General features: G+C 41.9%; 1 protein-coding gene across 1 annotated transcript in view; it reads left to right on the forward strand.

Annotated features, from left to right (window-relative positions):
* THBS2 (thrombospondin 2) overlaps window positions 1-22,935 on the forward strand; it is a 178,946-nt gene that overhangs the window by 45,730 nt on the left and 110,281 nt on the right. Inside the window, exons 2-3 of the mRNA XM_077486312.1 lie at window positions 7,078-7,149; window positions 13,141-13,697. Coding sequence (XP_077342438.1) covers window positions 7,078-7,149; window positions 13,141-13,697 — 629 coding nt within the window. The remainder of the gene's footprint in view (window positions 1-7,077; window positions 7,150-13,140; window positions 13,698-22,935) is intronic.

Below are 22,935 nucleotides of genomic sequence, written 5' to 3' on the forward strand. Positions count from 1 at the left end.
GTTTCCATTTTCACTGTGGGCGTTTGAAGCCCACAGGCATTTACTTCCTGGATGCGATGACGCTGAGCTCCCAGAATCCACTGCTCCATCTCGCACATGCTCATTGAGTGTCCTCTTTGTTTTCCTTCCTTTTGTCTCGTGTGCTATAGTGGTAATGGCTGATAGAGCTGCCTGCCCACTTTCAAAATGGCAATTTCGGCTTGACTGTGTCCCCCACGGATTCCTGGGAAATAGCTAAAAAAGTTCCCAGGGACCATTGCGAAGCCGATAAACACGCCTACTCCCACGGGAGGAGAGCCCGGAAGTCGGCATAAACGTTAAAAATAAAAGGTAAATACTGCATATTATTTTATTTCAATGGTCATAACTGCATCTATGTTCCAAAGCCATTTGAATAAGATGAACTTGCAATTTTCTGTACAAAACCGCTTTAACTCTTAATGGTGTAACTAGTATAGAAGAAAGAGGAGAAGGCAGCTGACAGAAGAAGCAGTGACAGTGGTTGGTGACAGGGCCTCTGGTAGTGAGGGGACAGTATAGTTCATGTTCCCTACTTAGAGGCAGGGTCCCCATGTTGAAGCCTATTTTGTTACAGACCACCTCCAGGGTTTAAGATTGGACATCATGATTGGCAAAGCATTGCAATCCAAAGTATGGAAGCTTGTCTCTGTGCCTTCGGGCAGAAAATTATATGGTGCTATGTTATGAGACAAAAACAAACTGGTGGAGTAAATGTGTGGAGCCTTGGAGCACAGTATGGCTTATCACCTAAGGGTGGCACCAAGCCACACTGAAGTATATCAGTCAGGGGTCAAGTCCTGGAGAAAAAAGTGTGGGAACTCCCACCCAAAATCCACTCCCCCACCAAAAAAAAAAAAAAATGATACGCTCATATTCATATATATTTCACAGAAAATACTGTGCAACATTTATTGTAAAGTGCCAGTTTACAAAAACAAAATAAGTTAACTTGTCAAACTAACAGAATAACAACACCACAAGAACAGAGGGGGACAGCAGAACGGAGGGGGACAGCGAGGAAAACTGGAGGGGGACAGCAGCAGAACGGAGGGTGAGTGGGGGACAGCAGCAGAACGGAGGGGGACATCAGCAGAACGGAGGGGGAGTGGGGGACACAGCAGCAGAATGGAGGGGGAGCATGCTCCCTGTAACAAAGTGTGCATAAACACACTAACCTGGAAGTTTGTCAATGACACTGGCGGGTGGCAAACTTGCGGCAGACCTCGTGGGCAGGAGGACTCGGAGGCTCAGCTCAGGAGAGGAGAAGTTGAACTGGAGAAGTCTGGCAGCTCAGAGTTGGGCTGCACTGCTGGCAATGTGCTACAGCGGCTGCGGGAGTAGTCGGCGGCGGCCCCGGGACTGTCTGGCACTGACTGGGCAGTGGGCACAGGCTGGATCCTTACCAGCAGTTGGTGTGGCTCTGTCTGGTGTGGTGTCTGTGGCTGGCTGCTCTCTCTCGGAGGCGCTGCTCATCCTAGCAACCAGTTACTCAGGCATATGCAGGATGCGGCTGCCAATGGGAACTGAGTTCCTGCTGTGGAAAAAGTACAGGAACTCCATTCCCATGCGTTCCCGCAGGACTTGAGCCCTGATGTCAGTGACGTTTATGGAATTTCAGTGTTCCCCCACCAACAGGATAAAACTATTATATTGCCCAAATACAAGTTTCTTTTCTCCCCCCCCCCCTTTTTATTTTATAGTATAAGTCCAAATATTTTTACAATATGTAATTTTCTCTCTTGTCTTTTGTAATTTTTACTTATATGTATAATGTATGCACTGCTGGCTAGGGATATTTAGTTATAAAAATAAAAAGTAATTTCTGTATTCTAAGCTAAGAATTCATATTCCCAGAGAAATTGGTGCATTGTGTCCGTATGCTCATTATAAGTTTGTTATTAACCACTTCAGCCCCGGAAGCATTTACCCCCTTAATGACCAGGCCATTTTTTGCGATACGGCACTGCGCCGCTTTAACTGGCGATTGCGCGGTCATGTGAAGTTGTACACAAACAAATTTTATGTCCTTGGTTTCCCACAAATAGAGCTTTCTTTTGGTGGTATTTGATCACCTCTGCGGTTTTCATTTTTTTTTTTTTGCTATAAACAATGACAATTTTGAAAAAAAAAAAAGTTTTACTTTTTGCTATAATAAATATATAAAAAAAAGTCTTCATCAGTTTAGGCCAATATGTATTCTTCTACATATTCTTGGTAAAAAAAAAATGCAATAAGCGCATATTAATTGGTTTGCGCAAAAGTTATAGCGTCTACAAAATAGGGGATATATTAATGGCATTTGTATTATTAATTTTTTTCTTTTACTAGTAATGGCGATGATCAGCGATTTTTAATGGGACTGCGACATTGCGGCAGACAGATTGGACAGACTTTTGACACTTTTTTGGGACCATTGACATTCATAAAGCAATCAGTGCTATAAATAGCCACTGATTACTGTGTAATGGCAGGGATTAATGATAGGGGGCGATGAAGGGGTTAAATGTGTCCTAGGGAGGTGTTTTTATCTGTGGGGGGGGGAGGGAACTCACTGGGAGTAGAGAGAGATCGCTGTTCCTGATTACTTTCCTGACAGTATGAAGATCTGTCTGTTTACATTGACAGATCCCCGTTCTAGCTGTTTGAGGAGCGTTCGCAGGTGGCCAGCGGACATCGCGGCCTCCAGCCACACAGATTGGGCTCGGCGCTGCGCGCGCGCATGCTCCCTGTAGCTCTTAAAGTGTCCGACGTACACCTATGGTGGTTTTGCGCAGTATGGCTTCTGATTGATTACTGTCTGTGTGTGTAAGCTAGCAGATCTACCAGACATGGATCTGTGTGTGTGTTTGTATGGTTGTCTGACAAACCAGCCAACTGACACACTGAAGGTAGTGGTGAGCAATCCTGAGTTGTGCTGTATGTCTAGTGTGTTGGCAGTGGGAAAAGTGATAATACCAGGATTCTAGGATAGCTTGGGGGAATGTCAGAAATGTGTGTGACAATCACTTGGCTGCTCCATTGCTTTATGGTACGCCAGATTGCTTGCAAGCAATGTATGTCTTTGTATCTGCCTGTGTTTCTAGCTAGATTTGGGTATTTAGCCTTTCAGTGGATATAACAGGCTGTAATGACTGTTTATAGAAATGTTTTATCTGCCTAAATGGAACTCTTCCTCATTCCTCCTCCACTATACAAGGATTTTGCATCACTTCCTCCATTGCCTTTGCTCAGGACTGTGTGAAAAATTGCGTTATTTCCCGACAGGAAATGATGCAATTTAGGGTGAACCTTCCTCCGTCGCTGCTCGTTGTTGAGGCAACTTGCTAAACAATCAGCGCTACAGCCGCTATAGCATCGCGCATGCACAGGATTGAGAGGTGCATGGTGGTTATCCAGCTCGCACCTCTCGATCGGTTATGTGGGAAGAGGTCGCGATTGGGCTTCATATGCCCACACTCATCATGGCAATGGTCAGAAGACGATTATCTAAATCGTAAGTGAAAAAAACGTATATGATTACTATCTACTAGCAAATATACTGTAGATATAGTTTAATTGTAGTTATTACTGCAGTGTGAGGGGATGCCTGGGAAAAAGAAAAAAAATCTGTGGCCGGAATTCCGCTTTAAAGAGGAAGTAATCTCTCTCACTCTGATGATTCTTTTCATTTAGTCCATTATAATAATTATCAGACTATAGCCACTGTAATCCAGCCCAAATCGCATATTACTTACTGTTTAAAGAAACTTAAAAAAAACTTGTTTCCAGGGGTTAGGCAGCGCCATCTTAAGTATTGTTTGAGTCCACAGTGGAGTGTATTTGCGCCCTTACATTGAGCACTTCCTGTACTGTTAACCAAATCTCCTTCTCAATCCAACGTTTCTATGGCAACCCTGCTTCCCTGTCCGTAGCTTACTTGTTTATTTCATAGTATTTACTTGTGCCGATATCTAATGTTTGCTTTTGTCAGACTTATCAGCTTCAGCTGATAAGACTGCAGTAATGGCCACGTTTAGACTGTATGTCATGTCACATGGTCACATGTGTAGGAGGAAGCTCTGAGTGATTAGCAGAGTTCAGTGGTGTGCCATAGGAAGTCCTGATAACAGATAGATAAGACATAGAGAGTGTGCCGTAAATCAAGGGAGATCTGGGCATGCTCAGTGACTTCGTTCTACAGAACAACAAGGATTACAACAATACTAAGCAAGTAAGGAGATATCTACAAGCAGTGTTCATTAGGGTTTTTTATGCTGATTTATATGGGACAAAGTTGTGGGGCAGGGTTTACAACCACTTTAAAGCGGAGGTCCACCCTAAAGTGGACCTTCCGCTCATCGGAACCCTCCCCCCCTCCGGTGCCACAATCAGCACCTTTCAGGGGGGAGGGGGGTGCAGTTACCTGGATAATCCAGGTAACTGCACCCACTTCCGGAATAGCTCTCTGCGGAAAGGGGCGTAACTTACGCCCCTTTCCGCAAGTGCCCGCCCCTTCCCGCAAGTGCCCCGCTGCCTGCTGGGAAACACACAGATCCCAGAGGCAGCGGGGAGCGTCCTTATTGCGCAGCGCGATTCGCGCATGCGCAGTAGGGAACCGGGAAATGAAGCCGAAAGGCTCCATTTCCTGATTCCCATACCCAAGATGGCGGCGGCAGGACCCGACAGACGACCTAGAGATCAGCTTCGGGTGCCGACATCGCGGGCGCGCTGGACAGGTAAGTGTCACTATTTTAAAAGTCAGCAGCTGCAGTATTTGTAGCTGCTGGCTTTAAAAAAAAAAAAAAACGCGGAGTCCCGGTGGACTCCCACTTTAAGGTGCTGTCCACCACACTCACAGAGAAATTTCCTGTCTCTGTGATAACCACTTCCTCAATTTCCTCCACAGATGTCACAGGGACAGGAAGTAAGGAAAAAGCTTCCCCATATCCGGAATAAAAAAACTGACAGAAATTTAAACTCTTCCAAAAAAAAAAATGTCTAGAGCTAGCTTTAACAGGAGACTCGGCATGTTGCTTTGAACCTTTCTATTTCTCTCAATAGTTTGCTCTATAACAGTTGTGGCCCTGTTATGGGGGGGGGGGGGCCATATGAAGTTGCCCTCCCCACACAGGGTATGGTGCTAACCTGCAGGTAACCAAAGGAGCCAGAGGCTTCGCTAAAGGAAGAGTGGACTATGAATATATAATTGGCAGTACCTCCACCTAGAACAGGGCTCCAGCATATGTAGAGATGATCCTTTTCTAGGACAATAACTAGTAACTCACCCAAAATAACTGACAGCAGTAGTACTAATACACCCAGCATTGATTTCTAAGAGTAAAGATATGCAGACATACCAGCAGGTGATTAGCGCAATTTTATATATGATAAAGTGATGGCATTACATACATCCAAAGCAATAACAGGAAGAATGTACATATGTCATAGAAGAACAGTGTATATATGTATCTACATATATATATCAGTGTATATAACTTAAAGCCTTGAACACCAATACCTCCAATTGGACACTGTGGCACAGTTCAGTTGCAGGGGCCGATGATGATGAGTTGACTTGCAAGGCGTAACTGTGGAGTGGTGGTTTCCTGGGGACGATTGTACAGACAAGAACACAGATGGTCAAGAAGTCTGGAACATGCCACCTGCCACCCACCATCAGGCCTATCTAGCCTATCTCTTGGTCCCTAACATTACTATAGGCTATCAATGCTACCAGACCACTACCTAACTAAATGGCTGTCGGAAACCTGTCCTGTTGCTACCCTGGGCTGTTTACCGTTCCCTAGGCTAATACTAGCTAGGAACCCCCCAGACCAAAAAGGGACACTGTTGCTTTGAAGTGGCAGATATACACTTCTACACACACCAGTCACTTGATGGTTATAATCAAATGAGCTTTGCTCTCATACACTTGAGAATAGGCAAGTATATTGCAGTATGCAAATAGAAAGTCCTAGAAATCCATCGAAAGTTCAGTGAATCAGAGAACCCTCTGACAGCTATCTCTGATTCCCATACAGGAGTGACAGTAATATAACAAACAGTGAGCTACACAGTGCAGTAACACTTGCCTATTGTTCCTTTTCAGCCTGGCAGGATGGACACAGCACAAAATCAGCCTTCAGCACCTCCTGGCTTGCACAGCATGTGTCTGGACATCCACATATATAGCCTTTAGGGTTTTCCTGACCCTTAAAGTGGAAGTAAAGTCCCCTATTGTTTTCAGCCAAGGAAGCTGCCATCTTTGCCTCTGTTTAATCTTCAACTGCTATGGTGCTGCACATGTGATTCGTTATGACACCAGCCATTGGGTGGTTTGATAGTTTGGCTGAGAGCACAGCCAATGTGCAGTTAGCATTCCCGGCATGCCTTTTTTTTTAACTGTTTAAATCGATGGGTTTACTTCCACTTTAAGCAGGGTCAGGAAATAACCTCTTAACAGGAAGAACCTGTTTGTGACAAGGTAGCTACCAGGCATAAATGTAAACAACCTCACATACACAGTTAATGCTGGGAGTTAGTATGATAAAACAGTGAGGTTTATTTTGTGATTACAGTTCCCTGCTCGATAAAGATCTCCAACTTCCAGTGTAAAGTTAAATATAGATTAACGTACAAACTAGTTAGTGCATATTTACATAAACCTGCTGCTCTAGACAAGACTTAATTTGGCTGTGCACAGGGGGTTATTTACTAAAATAAAATCCACTTTGCACTGCAAGTGCACTTGGAAATAAAGTCGCTGTAGATCCGAGGGGGGTATGCAAGGAAAATAAAAAACAGCATTTTAGCTGGCACATGATTGGATGATAAAATCAGCAGAGCTTCCACTCATTTCAGATCTACCTCTTAGATTTAGAGCAACTGCACTTCCAAGTGTACTTTCAGTGCAAAGTGGATTTTCCTTTAGTAAATAACCCCTACAGTGTATTATGCCAGAGGTGCATATTATATATAAATTAATTAAAATACTTAATGAAAAAGCCATTTTAAAAATAAATAAATTTTATGCAGTTTTGTTATTTGGATTCTAAATCTGTACCTTATCTTTTGTAGGGGTTATGTTACAGACAACTTTGAAGCGCCTTCTTATCTTTCTTTGTTTTTGGGCTTTCCTGAATGCTCAAGGTAAGACTATTATGCTACTACATATATATATTAATCACTTGCCTACAGGGCACTTTTACCCCCTTCCTGCACATGCCTTTCAGCTTTCAGCGCTGTCACACTTTGAATGATAATTGCGCAGTCATGTAACACTGTACCCAAAAACATTTTTTTTAATTTTTTGAGACAGATAGAACTTTATTTTGGTGGTAATTAATCACCACTGGGTTTTTAATTTTTTGCTAAACAAACTAAAAAAGACTGAAACTTTTGAAAAAAAAATGTTTGCATTTGTAAATAAGTAATTTTTCTGCTTCACTGCGCTGATTAGGCTGCACTGATGGGCACCGATAGGCTGCACTGATGGCTACTGATAAGGCTGCACTGATGGCCACTGATGAGGCAACACTGATGGGCACTGATGAGCAGACAGTGATGAGGCTGCACTGATATGCAGCAATCATGGACAATTATGTGCACTGATAGGTGCAATTAATAGGCAGCACTGATAGGCATCACTAATAAGTGTCACTGTTTAGCACTGACAGGCATCACTGATGGGCACTGATTGGCAGCACTGGTGGGTACTGATTATCAGCACAGATGGGGACTGATTGGCAGCAGTGGTGGGCACAGATTGGCAGCACTAGTGGCCACTTTTGGGCACAGATTGGCAGCACTGGTGGGCACTGTTGGGGCTGCACCGATAATCAGGACACTGTCAGTGTGAGGGGATCAAATCCTGCTTAAATCCTTAATCAGCTGTGATTGGACTTGTGGTAAACAGGATCCCTGATTGGCTCTTTGGCACAGATTCCTGCCGATGTATGCCGCAGGGGGCATGCAGGCATCATGAGCATGGGAGGACGTCATATGACGGCCTCCCGGCAGAGTGCGGCCTCACTGTATCTGTCATTCGACTATAGCACAGTCACGAAAGCACTAACATTTATCATTGAAGATTTCCACTACTGTTAAAAGGGCTCATCCATTCCATCCATTCGAAACACGTGTCAAATACAGGTTATCAAAATCGCAAATTAAAGTGTATTTCTACTTTTGCAGCCAAACTGGAATATCACCTGCATTATATTTGTTACATGTTCCCATTCAAATAGTATAACTTGAAAAAAAAATTGCAGGTTACCTTATTTTCGAGATTTTTGTTTTCTGGAATCTCCAGCAAAGAAAAATACTGCTTGGTTCATTTTGTTTATAAGGGGGTGGGATGCATAATTAACTCTGTCTGTACAAAGGGTTAAGGGTATAATAGCTTGGCTTCACCGTTAGACAAAAAGATGTACACATCGGATACAGTTATGTCCAACAATTAAACCCATTAGGGAATAGGCAAACAGGGGTAGAATATACATAGTCTACCATAAACAGTTAACCAGATAAAAACGGAAGAAAAGATCACCTTCCAGGGAAGAAAAGCCCTCACACATCTAGAAACACAATGATGTAGATTGGGGAGAGAGGCAGGGGAAAAGGCAAACAGAAGGGGGGGTGATGGAGAAGGGGCAGTCAAACCAAAATAGCGAAGAGGAGGGAGAAGAAAGGGCAAGTGAATAAGACCCTCCGGTCCTGTATCAGACCCTACATTCTAATCGGACAATATAGTAGCATCTCCTCAAGTCATGGTCCAAGGGCACCACACCTTATTACATTTCCAGAGGCAGTCCCTATTCATGTATGTTTTCTTATACAGAGGGAGGGCCACATATACCATAGCCTCCTATGAAGACACTTCAGGTTATGGCACCCATGCTTAGAACATGTGCTGCCTTTCTGCTGTCTTTTTTACTTTGGTCATTACATTTTCTAATTGGCTCTGAGGGTGTGATGCAAGGGCAGGGCTGGTGCAAGGATTTTTGACACCGTAGGCGAAACCTCATTTTGCTGCCCCCCCCTAGGCTCCACCGCTGACTCCACCCCCTTTGCCCTGCCCATTTATACCCCACCTTTTTAATGAAGCACCCATCAAATGCAGCATACCAGCGCTCATCAATGCAGCCTACCAATGAATGTTTGCTTGCTTCCATTCATTCAGGATTTGGGACACAGACACAGTCCTCTGCCACCGCTGCGCCTCTGACACTTTGTGTGAACGGAGCAGTGGCGGCCTGCTGATGCTGAGACTTAGTTGCTTGCTGCAGAGAGAAAAGAGTAGGAACACCAGTGGCCAGGTGCCCCTATGCAACAGTGCACCCTAGGTGGCTGCTTAGTTTGCCTAGTGGCAGCACCGCCCTGCTCCTGCTACATAACTATAAATCTCCATGGTTGAGCACTCAACTGCTACCCTCTTCAGCTACAGAGGCAGCAGCAGGTAGTCTATATTTTTGTTTATTTAAGCCCCCATACACATGATCAGAAAATTGTTCAAAAAATATCGCTTTTGAATTGATCGTACGATAATCTGATTGTACACAGCGTTCCAGAGCCAATCATGACAGTTCATCTGATATATACGATTGGACATGCATGAAAAATTTCTTCGTACGATACCAGATTGTTTGATTTCTGCACTTTTCCCACACCACATGAAAATACAGAAATGTATGGGTGCCATTGATTTTTTTTTTTAATGGCATCCCCACATACAGTATGCAGCAAACACGCTTGTATTCATGCCCACCAAAATGGACCGCACTGCAATATAATGCAGATTGGTGTGAATTTTTTAAAAATCACATCTGCACCTTTATTGCACGTTTCACACAAACACGGCTGCCCATTGATATTAATAGGCTGCAATAAAACAAGACACGGGGGAACGCACACACTCTGATACACCTCAGGGGGGAGCAAGTCCTCAATAAAGTGAAAAGAGAATGTGACCCCCCCATTACTACACAGGGGTAACCCCATTATTACATATCACTACACATGGGGTGACCCTACATTTATACATAGCGGTGACCTCACATTAATATACAGGGGTAACCCTCATCACTACACAATAGTTGACCCCAATATTACTCATCACTACACAGGGGTGACCCCACATTATTACACAGGGGTGACCCCACATTATTACACAGGGGTGACCCCTTAATTACTGCACAGAGTTGCCCCCATTATTACAGATAACCCCACATTAATACACAGGGTAGACCCCTCCATCACTACACAGGAGGAATCCCATTATTATATATTACCACACAGGATGACTTCCTCCCCATTATTACACATTGGTGACCCCCAGTAGAGAAAGTTGCATAGAGGTGATAGTGGGAGGACTGAACCATATACAGGTGGGGGGGTCCTGGCACACACTTACCCCAGGGTGATGGGTAGTCAGGCAGCTGCGGGTGACAACCAGCGGGAGGACTCTGTGTCTCTCCGGCTCTCAGGAGATCACACATGCGGCTCTCATCAGGTGATCCTCGCAGAGCTCCATCCGGCACCGGACTGAGTATGATCCCAGGAAGGAGAGACGGGGTGTTCTCAGTCCCCCGCCTTCCCCCTCCTCCTCCAGTGATCAGGGTTAGTGGATCTCTGTTCTCCACTCTGATCGCACTGTGAATGAAGTGAGAACACCGGCGAAGAGCATCCCCGGCATCCCTTTAGATGGGACACAGGCGGCACCAGTCCTCCGCCCGCCGCCACTGCGCTGCTGAGACTGTACGGGGGGCCTCGGGAGCGCCTGCTTGCTGTGTTGAGATGGTACATAGTTGCTGGCTGCAGACAGAGGGAAGAGGGTCACCAGTGGCTGGGTACCCTAAACAGAAGTGTGCCCTAAGCGGCTGCCTAAAATGGGACTTTTTAGGCATAGACTGTGACACCTACAATGGCTTTTTAAGAATATATAAAATAATTTTATTGAAACACAGGAAAAAAGAGGAAATTCTATATATACATTAATTTACATATTACAGAAGAAAAAAAGAACATTGCTTCCTTCGTATATTCATATTCATAAAACCATATAACTGTTTTATACTTATTTTTCCAAAGGCGTACTCTTATCAGATTGTACATAAGCACATTCGGAAGATGTAGAAACAATTGAACAAAATAAACATTGTGCGTCCAATGTAGCCAACGCGTTACGGAGTCTTAAGCTCCTTCTTCAGGGATAATTCATTTTTGCACAATTATTTTGAAAAAAGGAAGAAGAGTCTACAAAACATAAGAAAAATATAAGAAAAAAAAAAATATATATATATATTTATTTTTTTTCTTATATTTTTCTTATGTTTTGTAGACTCTTCTTACTTTTTTCAAAATAATTGTGCAAAAATGAATTATCCCTGAAGAAGGAGCTTAAGATTCTGTAACACGTAGGCTACATGGGACGCACAATGTTTATTTTGTTCAATTGTTTCTACATCTTCCGAATGTGCTTATGTACAATCTGATAAGAGTACGCCTTTGGAAAAATAAGTATAAAACAGTTATATGGTTTTATGAAAATACGAAGGAAGCAATGTTCTTTTTTTCTTCTGTAATATGTAAATGAATGTATATATAGAATTTCCTCTTTTTTCCTGTGTTTCAATAAAATTATTTTATATATTCTTAAAAAGCCATTGTAGGTGTCACAGTCTATGCCTAAAAAGTCCCGCCTTTCCCAAGGGGAAAACTTTTATGTTGGCTAATAACAAGCGGATTTCAATATATACCTCGTAAAATTTAGATTTTTATCTAGGCGGCTGCCTAGTCCGCCTAATGGTAGCACCGGCCCTGTGCAAGGGATATACTGGGCAGAGGGGGGCTTACATATAGAGAGAAGATCCCTATTACCCTCTTTTTTCTACCACACTTCCTGATGGGGTTTATTTTTGTGCTGACGGTTATTATTGTGCTGTAGTTTATTATAATGCCAGGGATTATTGCTTGCCTTAACACTTGCAGTGGGTTATTGTGTTGGGGGTTATTGCTGGCCCTGACACTTGCTGAGGGTTATCATTTCTGACCCTGACACTTTTTGAGGGTTATTGCAAGGGATTGTCATTGCTGGTCCAAACACTTTTTGTGGGTTACTGCTGGCCCTGACATTTACTGGGAGTTACAGGCACCCACGTAGCTGTCCTCATGTCTTTTTTTGATCCCTTCAAGGTTTCATTCCTAATTATTTTTAAATGTTGGCAACTATGACTTGCTAAAATGTAATGGACACTGTTACATACTTCGGACCACCGCACTCTGAACATATTAATGTGCTTTAAAGAGTATAAAGTCTGTGTACAGAATGTTTTTTATGTAAAATTGTATTTTCTATTTTCTTACTTAGCATTTCTTATTATGTTATGTCTGATTTTATTATTGCATGGGCTTCAGGGTCAGAGACTTACCTCCCCCATTTATATTCCCTGCACAGCACCCCCCATAACCCCCAAAAATGTCTGGAATTGTCACTGTTTTCACATGTAAAGTACACTGGTTGCACTAACCAGGGAAACATGGAAAATAATCATTGGTAGCTGGGGGAGTGACTTTCTGTACTATGTATATTTTTTGAAAAATGGTTGGTGATTTTAGCAGAAGATTTGGAGATTAGATTTCATATTTCTTCTACTGTTGCTGTTTTTTGTGGCATTCTGATACTGCATTAATCCCTGCACTCAGCAGTGGGAATTTAGGCATGATCCAAAAGTCAATATATATATGACTGCTGCAAGCTAAAAACTAGCATTTGTCCAGAAACCTCCAGGATATGTGATGTAAGCAACAGGAGTGTTGCTTTGTTTTCATTGCTTGATTTGTATATTGTTTTATCATTTGCTTTTTTTTTACTTTTAACCCCACAATAGAATATTTTTTATACTTTATTGGAATTGCAACCTCTATTTTTTATCTCATTCCATTGTTCATCATACCCACAAGATTGCATGATTTCCAAAGTTTTTTTCATGGTGTGTTATTGGTACCTTATCTTCAATAAATTAAAATGAAATAAAAACTTGATATATGGAGGTGTTAAAATTTCACTGTAAAGATATAAATGTACATTGTATAAAGCCTAACTAAAATTGAACTAAATATGCTACTTCTTTCTAATTTTAGATGAAGATGTGGAAGATGAGACTACTTTTGATTTATTTGAAATTAGTAATATAAACAAAAGGACCATTGGAGTCAAAATGTTTCGTGGACATGATCCAAGTTCTCCCGCATACCGATTTCTCCGGTTTGATCATATACCTCCTGTTAAATCTGAAAAAATGAGGGAAATTATTCACCTGATGCAACTAAATGAAGGTTTTATTTTAACTGCCACAATGAAACAAGACAAACAAAACAGAGGAACGCTTCTTTCCATTGAGGGCCCTGGCATTTCCAACAGAATGTTTGAACTTGTGTCAAATGGACGAGCCAATACTCTGGACCTAATTTATTGGATAGAAGGAACTCAAAACGTGATATCCTTGGAAGATGTTGACCTGGCTGACTCTCAGTGGAAAAATATTACTGTTCAGCTCACAGGTGAAAACTTCAACCTCTATGTTGGTTGTGACCTTATGGACAGTTTCCGCCTGGAGGAAACCTTCTACGAGCATCTGAAATCTGATAACAACAAGATGTTTTTGGCCAGGGGCTCAATACGTGAAAACCACTTTAGGGTAAGCAAACTCAATATTGTAAAAGCAGTAATGTAGCACTATGATCTTGTTTGTGTTATTTATGTAACAATACATAAAGCCATTTTGGGCATCCCAAATATAAGTTTGGAAAATAAACTCTGTCTTCTAATATATATATATATATATATATATATATATATATATATATATATATATATATATATATATATATATATTCACTATATATTCAGTATACTGTATATATGCAGATCTGGTCATCTGTGCCCCTGTTTGGAAATATGTTGGAAAAATTTTCCCTGGCATTTTATCCTGGTGACAATTGTCACCAAGACAAGAAGTCTCACACATGCGGGTATTCATTAAAAACTCTGCCTAACAAAGTTTTACCTGAAGTTTCACTTTAATTGCCTTCCCACTTTTTTGATCATTTTTTATTTTGTTGTGCCTACATTTCACTCTTATTTTAAGATGTTAGTGGATGTCTTGGGTGATGTGTACAAAAAAGAAAGTCCCTTTGGGTTATAGGAACTTGCTGGACTAATTCATCATAAGGTTTTCCTTTGCCTTCTTCTGGATCTTTTCTATTGGTTGAACCTGTGTCTTTTTTTCAACCTGACTAACTATGTACAGTAACTATATGTAAAAACCAAGAGGCCAGTGAAATCATCTTACATTTATTCTATCTATTGCCCATGAGGCAATCTATTCTATCTATTGCCCATGAGGACAGCTTTTTACATCCTCATGAGAGAAGTAATACATCAAAAGATATCTAAAGACTTCTTTGAGGGTTTAAACTCACTTACAGTATATGCACATTGCAAATAGGTAACTGTACAGTAAATTATTTATTTGGAAGTGACCATGTAGACACATCCCTGAGTTGAACCTGTGGCAAGGCCAGATTATGGACATTTAAATGTTCTTAATTAGCAAAAAATAAGCTTTAAAGCTCACCCTCTCTGACTTCTGTAGCTGCAGACACTGTGAAGCAATGAATCCACAGCAGAAGCAATAAAGTCATTCAAGTCACTATTTTCAGCAATTACTCAACTTGCTCCCCTCCCAATGCACCTGCTTAACCCCTGTACACACGAGCTAAATATTGGGCAGTATCAATAGAAACCGTCCGACATCCGGCCCATGTGTGCGGCAACCAGTCTCACAGAAGTCGGTTGAATGTCTGTCTGGTTTCTGACAAAGGGACATGACCAAAAAAGTTCTGCCAATGGGCATCTGATCAGCAATCTCAGTCAATGGCTGAGAGCATTGACTGGTGTGTTCCGGTGGAGGGGCAGTCCTCCTGTCAGAACCCAATAGTTCAGCAGGGAAGATTGCTGTACTAGCACCAGACCTTTTCAGTTTTTTTTTTGTTCAACCGGCTGGGAGGAGGAGAGTAAAAAAATGTGAAAGTACATAAAGAGTAAAAGAGGGAGGACAGATCTTATTGGCCCCATAAAGAATGATGAAGGGAATCTGGTCAATAAGGATGGTGACATGGTGAAGGTTAAATGTATTCTTCTCCTCAGTCTTCACAAGGGAAACAGGGGGAAACAGGGGGCTCAGCAACCAAAACTGCAATGTTTGTCCTCATGGTGAAAAAGAGCTTCAATTGCGTGACCTAGGTAAGGTTTAGTGAGATAATATAAATAAATAAATCATCAAATATTATCAACAAATCAGTAAATAATATAAGTGACAAATAGTGTCGTTCATCCCCTATGGGGATTTTTTTTTTTTTTTATTACTCAATGACTGAATCCATAGATAAATAAACAAACGGTATTATGTGAATAAATTAAACAAATGTCCAGTGTATGAACAGAATGAACCCTCCACACCAAGCGATATCCCACTCTCTTCCACAGCAAGGACGATCTGCTCTCCAATCAAAGGTGATCACTCTCCTGCTTCATACCCAGCTATTTTCCATTCACACTACTCGCCTGCTTCACTGGCTGTGAGTGCGCCAAAAAACTTTCTCCGTCCACCATTTAGGGCAAAAAAAACTTTGGAAGAGAGTGGGATATCATTCGTTGTGGAGGGTTCATTCTGATATAGGCCCATTTGATCCTTGGATCTGGTAAGCGGCCAATTGGTCATTTTCATATATCGCTTGCGGGATTACATGTGGAGGCTGTATAAGAAGAAATAGAGCAAAGAAAAACTTCTGCCATTCCGTAAAACTTTGCTTATTTTCCACCATTTGAGAAGGAATTCTTTGAAGTTTTTTGCTTTGACCCTGCAGAACATATGGACTTAGCCACCACTGATTCATATAATTGTGTGTTCATACGCTGTGGACATTTGTTTAATTTATTCACATAACATCGTTTGTTTATTTATCTATGGATTCAGTCATTGGTTAATTTAAACATTTTTTCCCCTTAGGGGATGAACAACACTATTTGTCACTTATATTATTTACTGATTTGTTGATAATATTTGATGATTTATTTATTTATATTATCTCACTAAACCTCACCTTGAAGCTCTTTTTCTCTTACACTTAACCCTATATTCAGGTTTTTTTGTTGCAGAACCTGGCAATGTTTTATCACCTTTGAGTGTTTTTTCAGGTGGAGTTTATATACTCCAAAAAATTTTTTAACATACCTTTGTACATTGTTTATTTGAGGTCATTTGTACCTTGTTAATCAATTATCACCGGTTAGTGCAGATTTTTCCCTTTTAAACAATGTTTGTCCTCATGACACTTCACAGGAAACATCCTCATTGTTGACAGAGGATAAAATTCGAAACAGACTTATAAAACTTAACATAAATAAGTCACCAGGACCAGGGGGCTTGCACCCGAGGGTCCTTAAAGTGGTTGTATAGTAATTTTTATGACTTTTACCTACAGGAAAGCCTATAATAAGGCTTACCTGTAGGTAAAAAAATTATCTCCTAAACCTGTACAGTTTAGGAAATATTCTCCTCGCAATGCGCCGATGACTACAGCGGCACATGCGCACAGGGAATTCATGGCTGAAAGTCCAACAGACACTGGACACTGCATGCGTGGCTGTGACGACATTGTGGCTCCGGCCACTCATAGCGCCGGAGGCACGATACCCGTAAGAAACACAGAGGGAACATGTCAACTCCCTCAGCGTGGATCGGGCCAGATGTTGGGGCCCCTTTCTAAGGTAAGTATTTCATAATGAGCTAGTATGCGGTGCATACTAGCTCATTATGCCTTTACCTTTGCAGGTCAGGAAAAAAAAAAAACTTCAGCGGGTTTGCTACCGCTTTAAAGAACTCAGTCAAGTAATTGCCAGACCGTTGTTTCTAATTTTTATGAACTGTCTACTAACTGGTATGGTACCAGCTGATTGAAGAAAAGCCAATACAGCAGGCATGCACTGGCCATCGGGACTCCCGGGAGTTTTCCGGTGGGCCAATGGCTCAGTGGGCTGGTTTCAATGACAACTGAGTTAGATCGGGTGGGGACTCCTAAACCCTGTCCACCAATAAGCTAATAAGCTAATCTTCTGCTATGCCTGTGTTATATCGGTACACTGTCCAGGAGTGCTGCTGTGGAATAATCCACCTAAAGCTGAAAGTGATGAAATAGTCTACTCTCTGCCCTCCGGCCCCCACTGAACACAGGGGAGACCCGGAGAAGTTTTTTTTTTTTAAAAGCTATACAGCGGGAGTCAGGAGATTAGCTAACTGGTGGACAGGATTTGGGAGTCCCCGCCCGCTCATCTCATCCCTCCCAGTTTCCTCCAGCACTAGTTACCCAGGTCTGTGGTGTTCAGGAGGAAGGGAGAGGACCAGATGTACCAGCAGTGCACAGCTGGTCCTGGGCTCCCAGCTCCAAAGGAACCACCTGCAGGACAAGCACTGCACCCAAGACCTAGGTAGAAGAAGCTGTGCAGACCAGGTACTGAGGAGACTAACTTTGATGGTCACTTATGAGGCTGTGCTGATGGGCACTGATCAGGCTGCATTAATGGGCACTGGTGTGGATGCATTAATGGGCACTGGTGTGGCTGCGCTGATGGACACTGATCAGGCTGCATTACTAGACACTGGTGTGGCTGCATTACTGGACACTGGTGTGGCTGCATTACTGGGCACTGGTGTGGCTGCATTAATGGGCACTGGTGTGGCTGCATTAATGGGCACTGGTGTGGCTGCGCTGATGGGCACTGATCAGGCTACATTAATCGGCACTGGTGAGGCTGCATTAACGGGCATTGGTGTGGCTTTGCCCTGTCTTATGCCCAATAGTGGAATGTTTTCATCTTTTTGTGCAATTGCGTATCGTTTATATACTGTTGTGTGTGTGTTTGCAAAATTAAAGTGGGCCTGTCTGGATGAAGTCCAGAGCCAAATTTTTGTCCCAGTCCAGCCCTGTAATGTAGCACCAATCTTGAAAAAAAGACCAAGATATATCCATGGGAACTACAGACCAGTTACCCTAACATCAATAGTATGCAAGCTCTTGAAAGGGATGATAAGGGACTATATACAAGATTTTAGTAATGAAAATAGTATCATTAGCAGTAATCAGCATGGATTCATGAAAAATTGTTCTTGCCAAACAAATCTATTCATTTTCTATGAGGAGGTGAGCTGCCATCTAGATGAAGGAAGGCCCGTAGTTGTGGTGTATCTGGATTTTGCAAAGGCATTTGATAAAGTTCCCCAGACACGTTTACTGTACAAGCTAAGGTCTGTCAGCATGGACCAAAGGATGAGTACCTGGATTGAATACTGGCTACAAGGGAGAGTTTAGAGGGTAGTGATTGAACTGGATGGACTGGTGTCTTTATTCAACCTTACTAACTATGTACCTATGTATGATAAATGGGGAATACTCAGACCAAGGTCCAATGTGGAAAGTGGGGACCCTCAGGGCAGGGGCATATCTAGTGAAGATGGTGTCTATGGCAAGCACTGAAACTGAGCCCCTCAGTCAAAACATTTAGATAACCTTAACACTGATGCATAAATGGCTGACCAGTGGCAGTGGTCAGCCCAAGGTATCTGCCCCTTCCTTGTACTGGTCCAGCCCTGCTTATAGACAATACAGCGGTGCAGTGCTCAAAGTAATGGTTGTGCAGCCATTACTTTGACACAGGCTGGTTGTCTCATACAGAAACTGGCCCACTGAGCCATCGGCCCAGCGGGCAACTTCTGGTAGTCCCGATGGACAGTACATCCCTGCTGCCCAGCCACTTATGAGCGCCCCTTTCATATGGCGCCCATGGCACTTGCCATATGTACCATACCTTGCGCCACTTCCTCAGTGTTCTGTGCTGGGCCCAATCCTATTTAATTTATTCATAAATGATCTGGAGGATGGGACAAACAGCTAAATCTCAGTATTTGCAGATGATACTAAACTAAGTAGGGCAATAGCTTCTCTGCAGGATGTGGAAACCTTGCAATAAGATCTGAACAAATTAATGGGGTGGGCAACTACATGGCAAATGAGGTTTAATGTTTAAAACATGAATGCAATCTACTCACTATGGGGAGAACCTCTGGAGGAAGCTAAGATGGAAAAGTACCTGGGGGTCCTAGTAGATGACAGGCTATGTCAATGCCAAACTGCTGCAAGCAAAACTAATAGAATATTGTCATGCATTAGAAAGGGAATTAACTCCAGAGATAAAACGATAACACTCATTCTCCAAGACTTTGGTCCGGCCGCACCTAGAGTATGCCCTTCAGTTCTGGGCTCCAGTCCTCAGGAAGAATGTCCTGGAAATGGAGAGAGTGCAGAGACGCTTGAGAGGGCATATGATTTTAATGTACAAGTACCGTACTGGTGACCCCACAATAGGGATAGAACTTTTCCGTGAAAGGGCATTTAAAAAGACTCACGGCCATTCACTAAAATTAGAGGGAAAGCGATTTAACTGGAAACTGCTTAAAGGGTTCTTTAAAAAAAGAGCGGTAAGAATGTGGAATTCTCTTCCACAAGCCGTGGTTTCAGCAGGGAGCATAGATCATTTAAAAAATGATTAGACAGTTACCTAAACGACCACAACATACAGGGATATACATGTAAATATAATATAATATAAAAGCGCACACACACAGGTTGGACTGGATGGACTCTCTTTTTTCAACCTTACCAGCTATGTAACTACTATGTAATTATGTAATATACGCTTATTGGGTTTTTTGTATTATTTTTTTTTCTTTACCAAAAATATGTAGCAAAATAAATATTGGCCTAAATTGATAAAGAAATTAGATCTTTTAAATTCTATTATTGGATGTGTTTTAGAGCAGAACATTGTCCATCGTTCTTTGTTCATAGTGCAAAAAAAACGGTGATCAAATACTACCAAAAAAAACCTTGAGTTGTGGGGAAAAAAATTACAAATTTTAATTCAGTTAAAGTGGATGTAAACCCAATGTAATCCTTTCTAAACTACTGCCATAGGGTTTATCTAGAAGGATATACATGCCTCCTGCATGTATCTTTTTTATTTTTTTTATTTTATTTTTTTATAAATTTGCCATAGTAACATACAAACCCATTAGATAACAAAATTTTATTACAAAATATAAAGTATCCTATATAGCACACCCGGGGAGAGAGGAAAAGAATGAGACAGGAACCAGCGTCTACTTTCCCTCTCTACCCTTCCCTTTAAAAACCAACGAGAGAGCGGCTTAACGGAGCCTTCGTACTAGCCGCTGATAGTCTTCCCAGGGCGTTATAACCCACCCCGTCTTTGATTGAACGAAAGGAGAGCGAGAAGGAGGGTCATCCCCTCCACCCTATTTTGACTTCCGGCAATAGGTTTGTTAGCCTGACTTACTTCTTAAACCCCCCCTCCCCCCTCCCACTGGCTATCCCTAAATATTTTAATTACTCAATATACCACCATGCTTTTCCCTTGACCAAGGCTCCCACATTCTAATAAACTATTTGAGGTTGCATCTTCTTACATAAGCCACTCTCTCTTTGGGGAGGGTTTCATTCATAACAGCAATCCAATTTTTGACAGTAGGGGCCACCTTCGATTGCCATCTTATTGCTATCAATTTCCTAGCTTGGAATAAACTTCTCCAGATGGCTACCATTTTACTCCTATTTTCCCCTAACTCCTGCCTGTATCCCAATAGACAGATTATTGCTTCTTTTTTTAACCTAATATCAAACGTTTCCTGCAGAATGTTAAACACTCCATCCCAATAGCAAAATAGTTTGGGGCATTTCCACATCATATGTAGTAGGGCAGCAGTCATCCTCTCTCTTACCAAACTTAAATAGCCATTTAGGAGTATAATATGCCCTGTTTAGCAGCATTAGTTGTGATATTTTTTGTGACGGAGCAACGGATACCAAGGAAGATGCCTCCAGTATCCTCCTCCACTGTTCTTATGTTATTATTCCTATATCGTGTTCCCATTTTAATTTTACTGACTCTAATTTCCCCTCGCCATTAACCTGTTTACTTATTTGTCCATATATTTCTGAAATTAATCCTTTAAGGACACTAGCCCGAGCTATACGTTGCAAAAGAGGGACTTCTTTCCGATACAGAGGTTGGTTTCTAAATTGAACTTTCAAAGCCTGACTCACCTGAAGATAAGTAATGTATTTTGCGGTATATTAAATTCCCTTTTCAATACATCAAATTTTTTCAGTGTATTTCCCATATATGGTTGCTGCAGTCTTTTTAATCCCTGTTTTTCCCAAACCTTATTTTTTCCTATTGGTAATAGTTCCTGCAGATTGCTATTATTTCAAATAGGGGTAAATATATTAAAACCACTGTATTTCATCACCTTTTTAATTGTTTTCCATATTTTAATAATCATTCCAGTTGTTGGATTCTTATAACTGAAAGAGTTAACCTCTAATGTTTTGACTATTGTGTCATGCAGTGCTCCCGTCAGTAAGATTTTCCCATTAGGGGTCCCTCCATTCGAATCCTCACAACCCATCAGATGTTGCAATTGTGAAGCATAATAATAATGCTCAGGATTGGGCAATGAAACCCCCCTTCCCCTATTGGGAGTTGTAAAGTACGCAGCCTAATTCTAGCATGCCCCCCTTTCCAGATGAATTCCCTAAATAAACTTTCTATTTTATTAAACCATTTTTTAAGTATCCACACTGGGGCATTATGTAATAGGTACAGAAGTTGGGGCAGCCACACCATTTTTATCAAGCTACATCTGCCTGCTGTTGATAATGGCAACTGTTTCCAAATATCATTTTTTTTTTCCATCTAGCAAGTAGTGGGACAAGATTTTTATCTAAATATTGGCTGGGATCTCTTGTTATTATAATCCCAAAATATTTCAATGCGTCTACAACTGCCAACTGGGGCAGCACAGGTATTATTGCTTCTTTAGTTATATCTATCGGAAGTAATTCAGACTTCGTCCAATTTATTTCCAACCCAGAAAACCCACCAAACTTTACCACCGTGCCCATTGCCCTCAATAATGAGTCCCCTGCATCTCCCAAGAACAATAATTTATCGACCGTATATAACGCTATTTTCTCCTCACCCGTAGTTCTCTGAAAACCCATTGTTTTCGGGGTTTTTCTTATGGAGATAGCCAGGGGCTCCATCACCAGGGCAAAGCATGTATCTTTTTTTTTTTTTTTTATCTTTTTTATTGAGTTTTCAAAGGCATACAAATTGCCCACGCAGGGGCCAAACATTACCCACGCAGGGGCAAGCCTCCAAATGCGGCAACCGGCCACATAAGGACACATTCTCATAACATACAGTCTGTTCCTGATTTAGCAACAGGCCGCAGCAGGGCAACATAAAACAAACACAACTTTAACTAGCTATACCCCAATGTAGGTAGAGGGTAATACAGGAGGTTTTTTGCTAAGTGTTATACATACAGGATAGAATATCATAGTAACAATTGGGTCAACCTATCGTCCCACTATGACCTTAATGAAGAATTATGGATTAAACACTACATCAGTTGCCGTAGTGTTATCATCCAACCAGCAGGTCCACACCTTCTCAAATTTTTGCGGGCAACCCCTCCTCGAGTAGGTGGCCTTATAGAGGGGTAAACTAGCATTCACCAGGTTTTTCCAGAATTTAATAGAGCTTCCATGTCATGGTGATGGCCTTTCGTGCATAATACAATAACAAGGATATAAGTGTTTTCCTAGCTCTGAGGATCGACATCTGCTCCACTAGCCCCAGCAGGCAATATTTAGGGTCATAAGGGATACTAATCTTAGTAGTCTTGCCGATCACCAGGAGAACCTCCTTCCAGTAACCTTCAATCGCTGGAC

This window comes from Lithobates pipiens, unplaced genomic scaffold (genome assembly GCF_037356315.1).
Source record: "Lithobates pipiens isolate NorthernLeopardFrog02 unplaced genomic scaffold, aLitPip1_a1.2 Scaffold_18, whole genome shotgun sequence".
Lineage (NCBI taxonomy): Eukaryota > Metazoa > Chordata > Amphibia > Anura > Ranidae > Lithobates > Lithobates pipiens.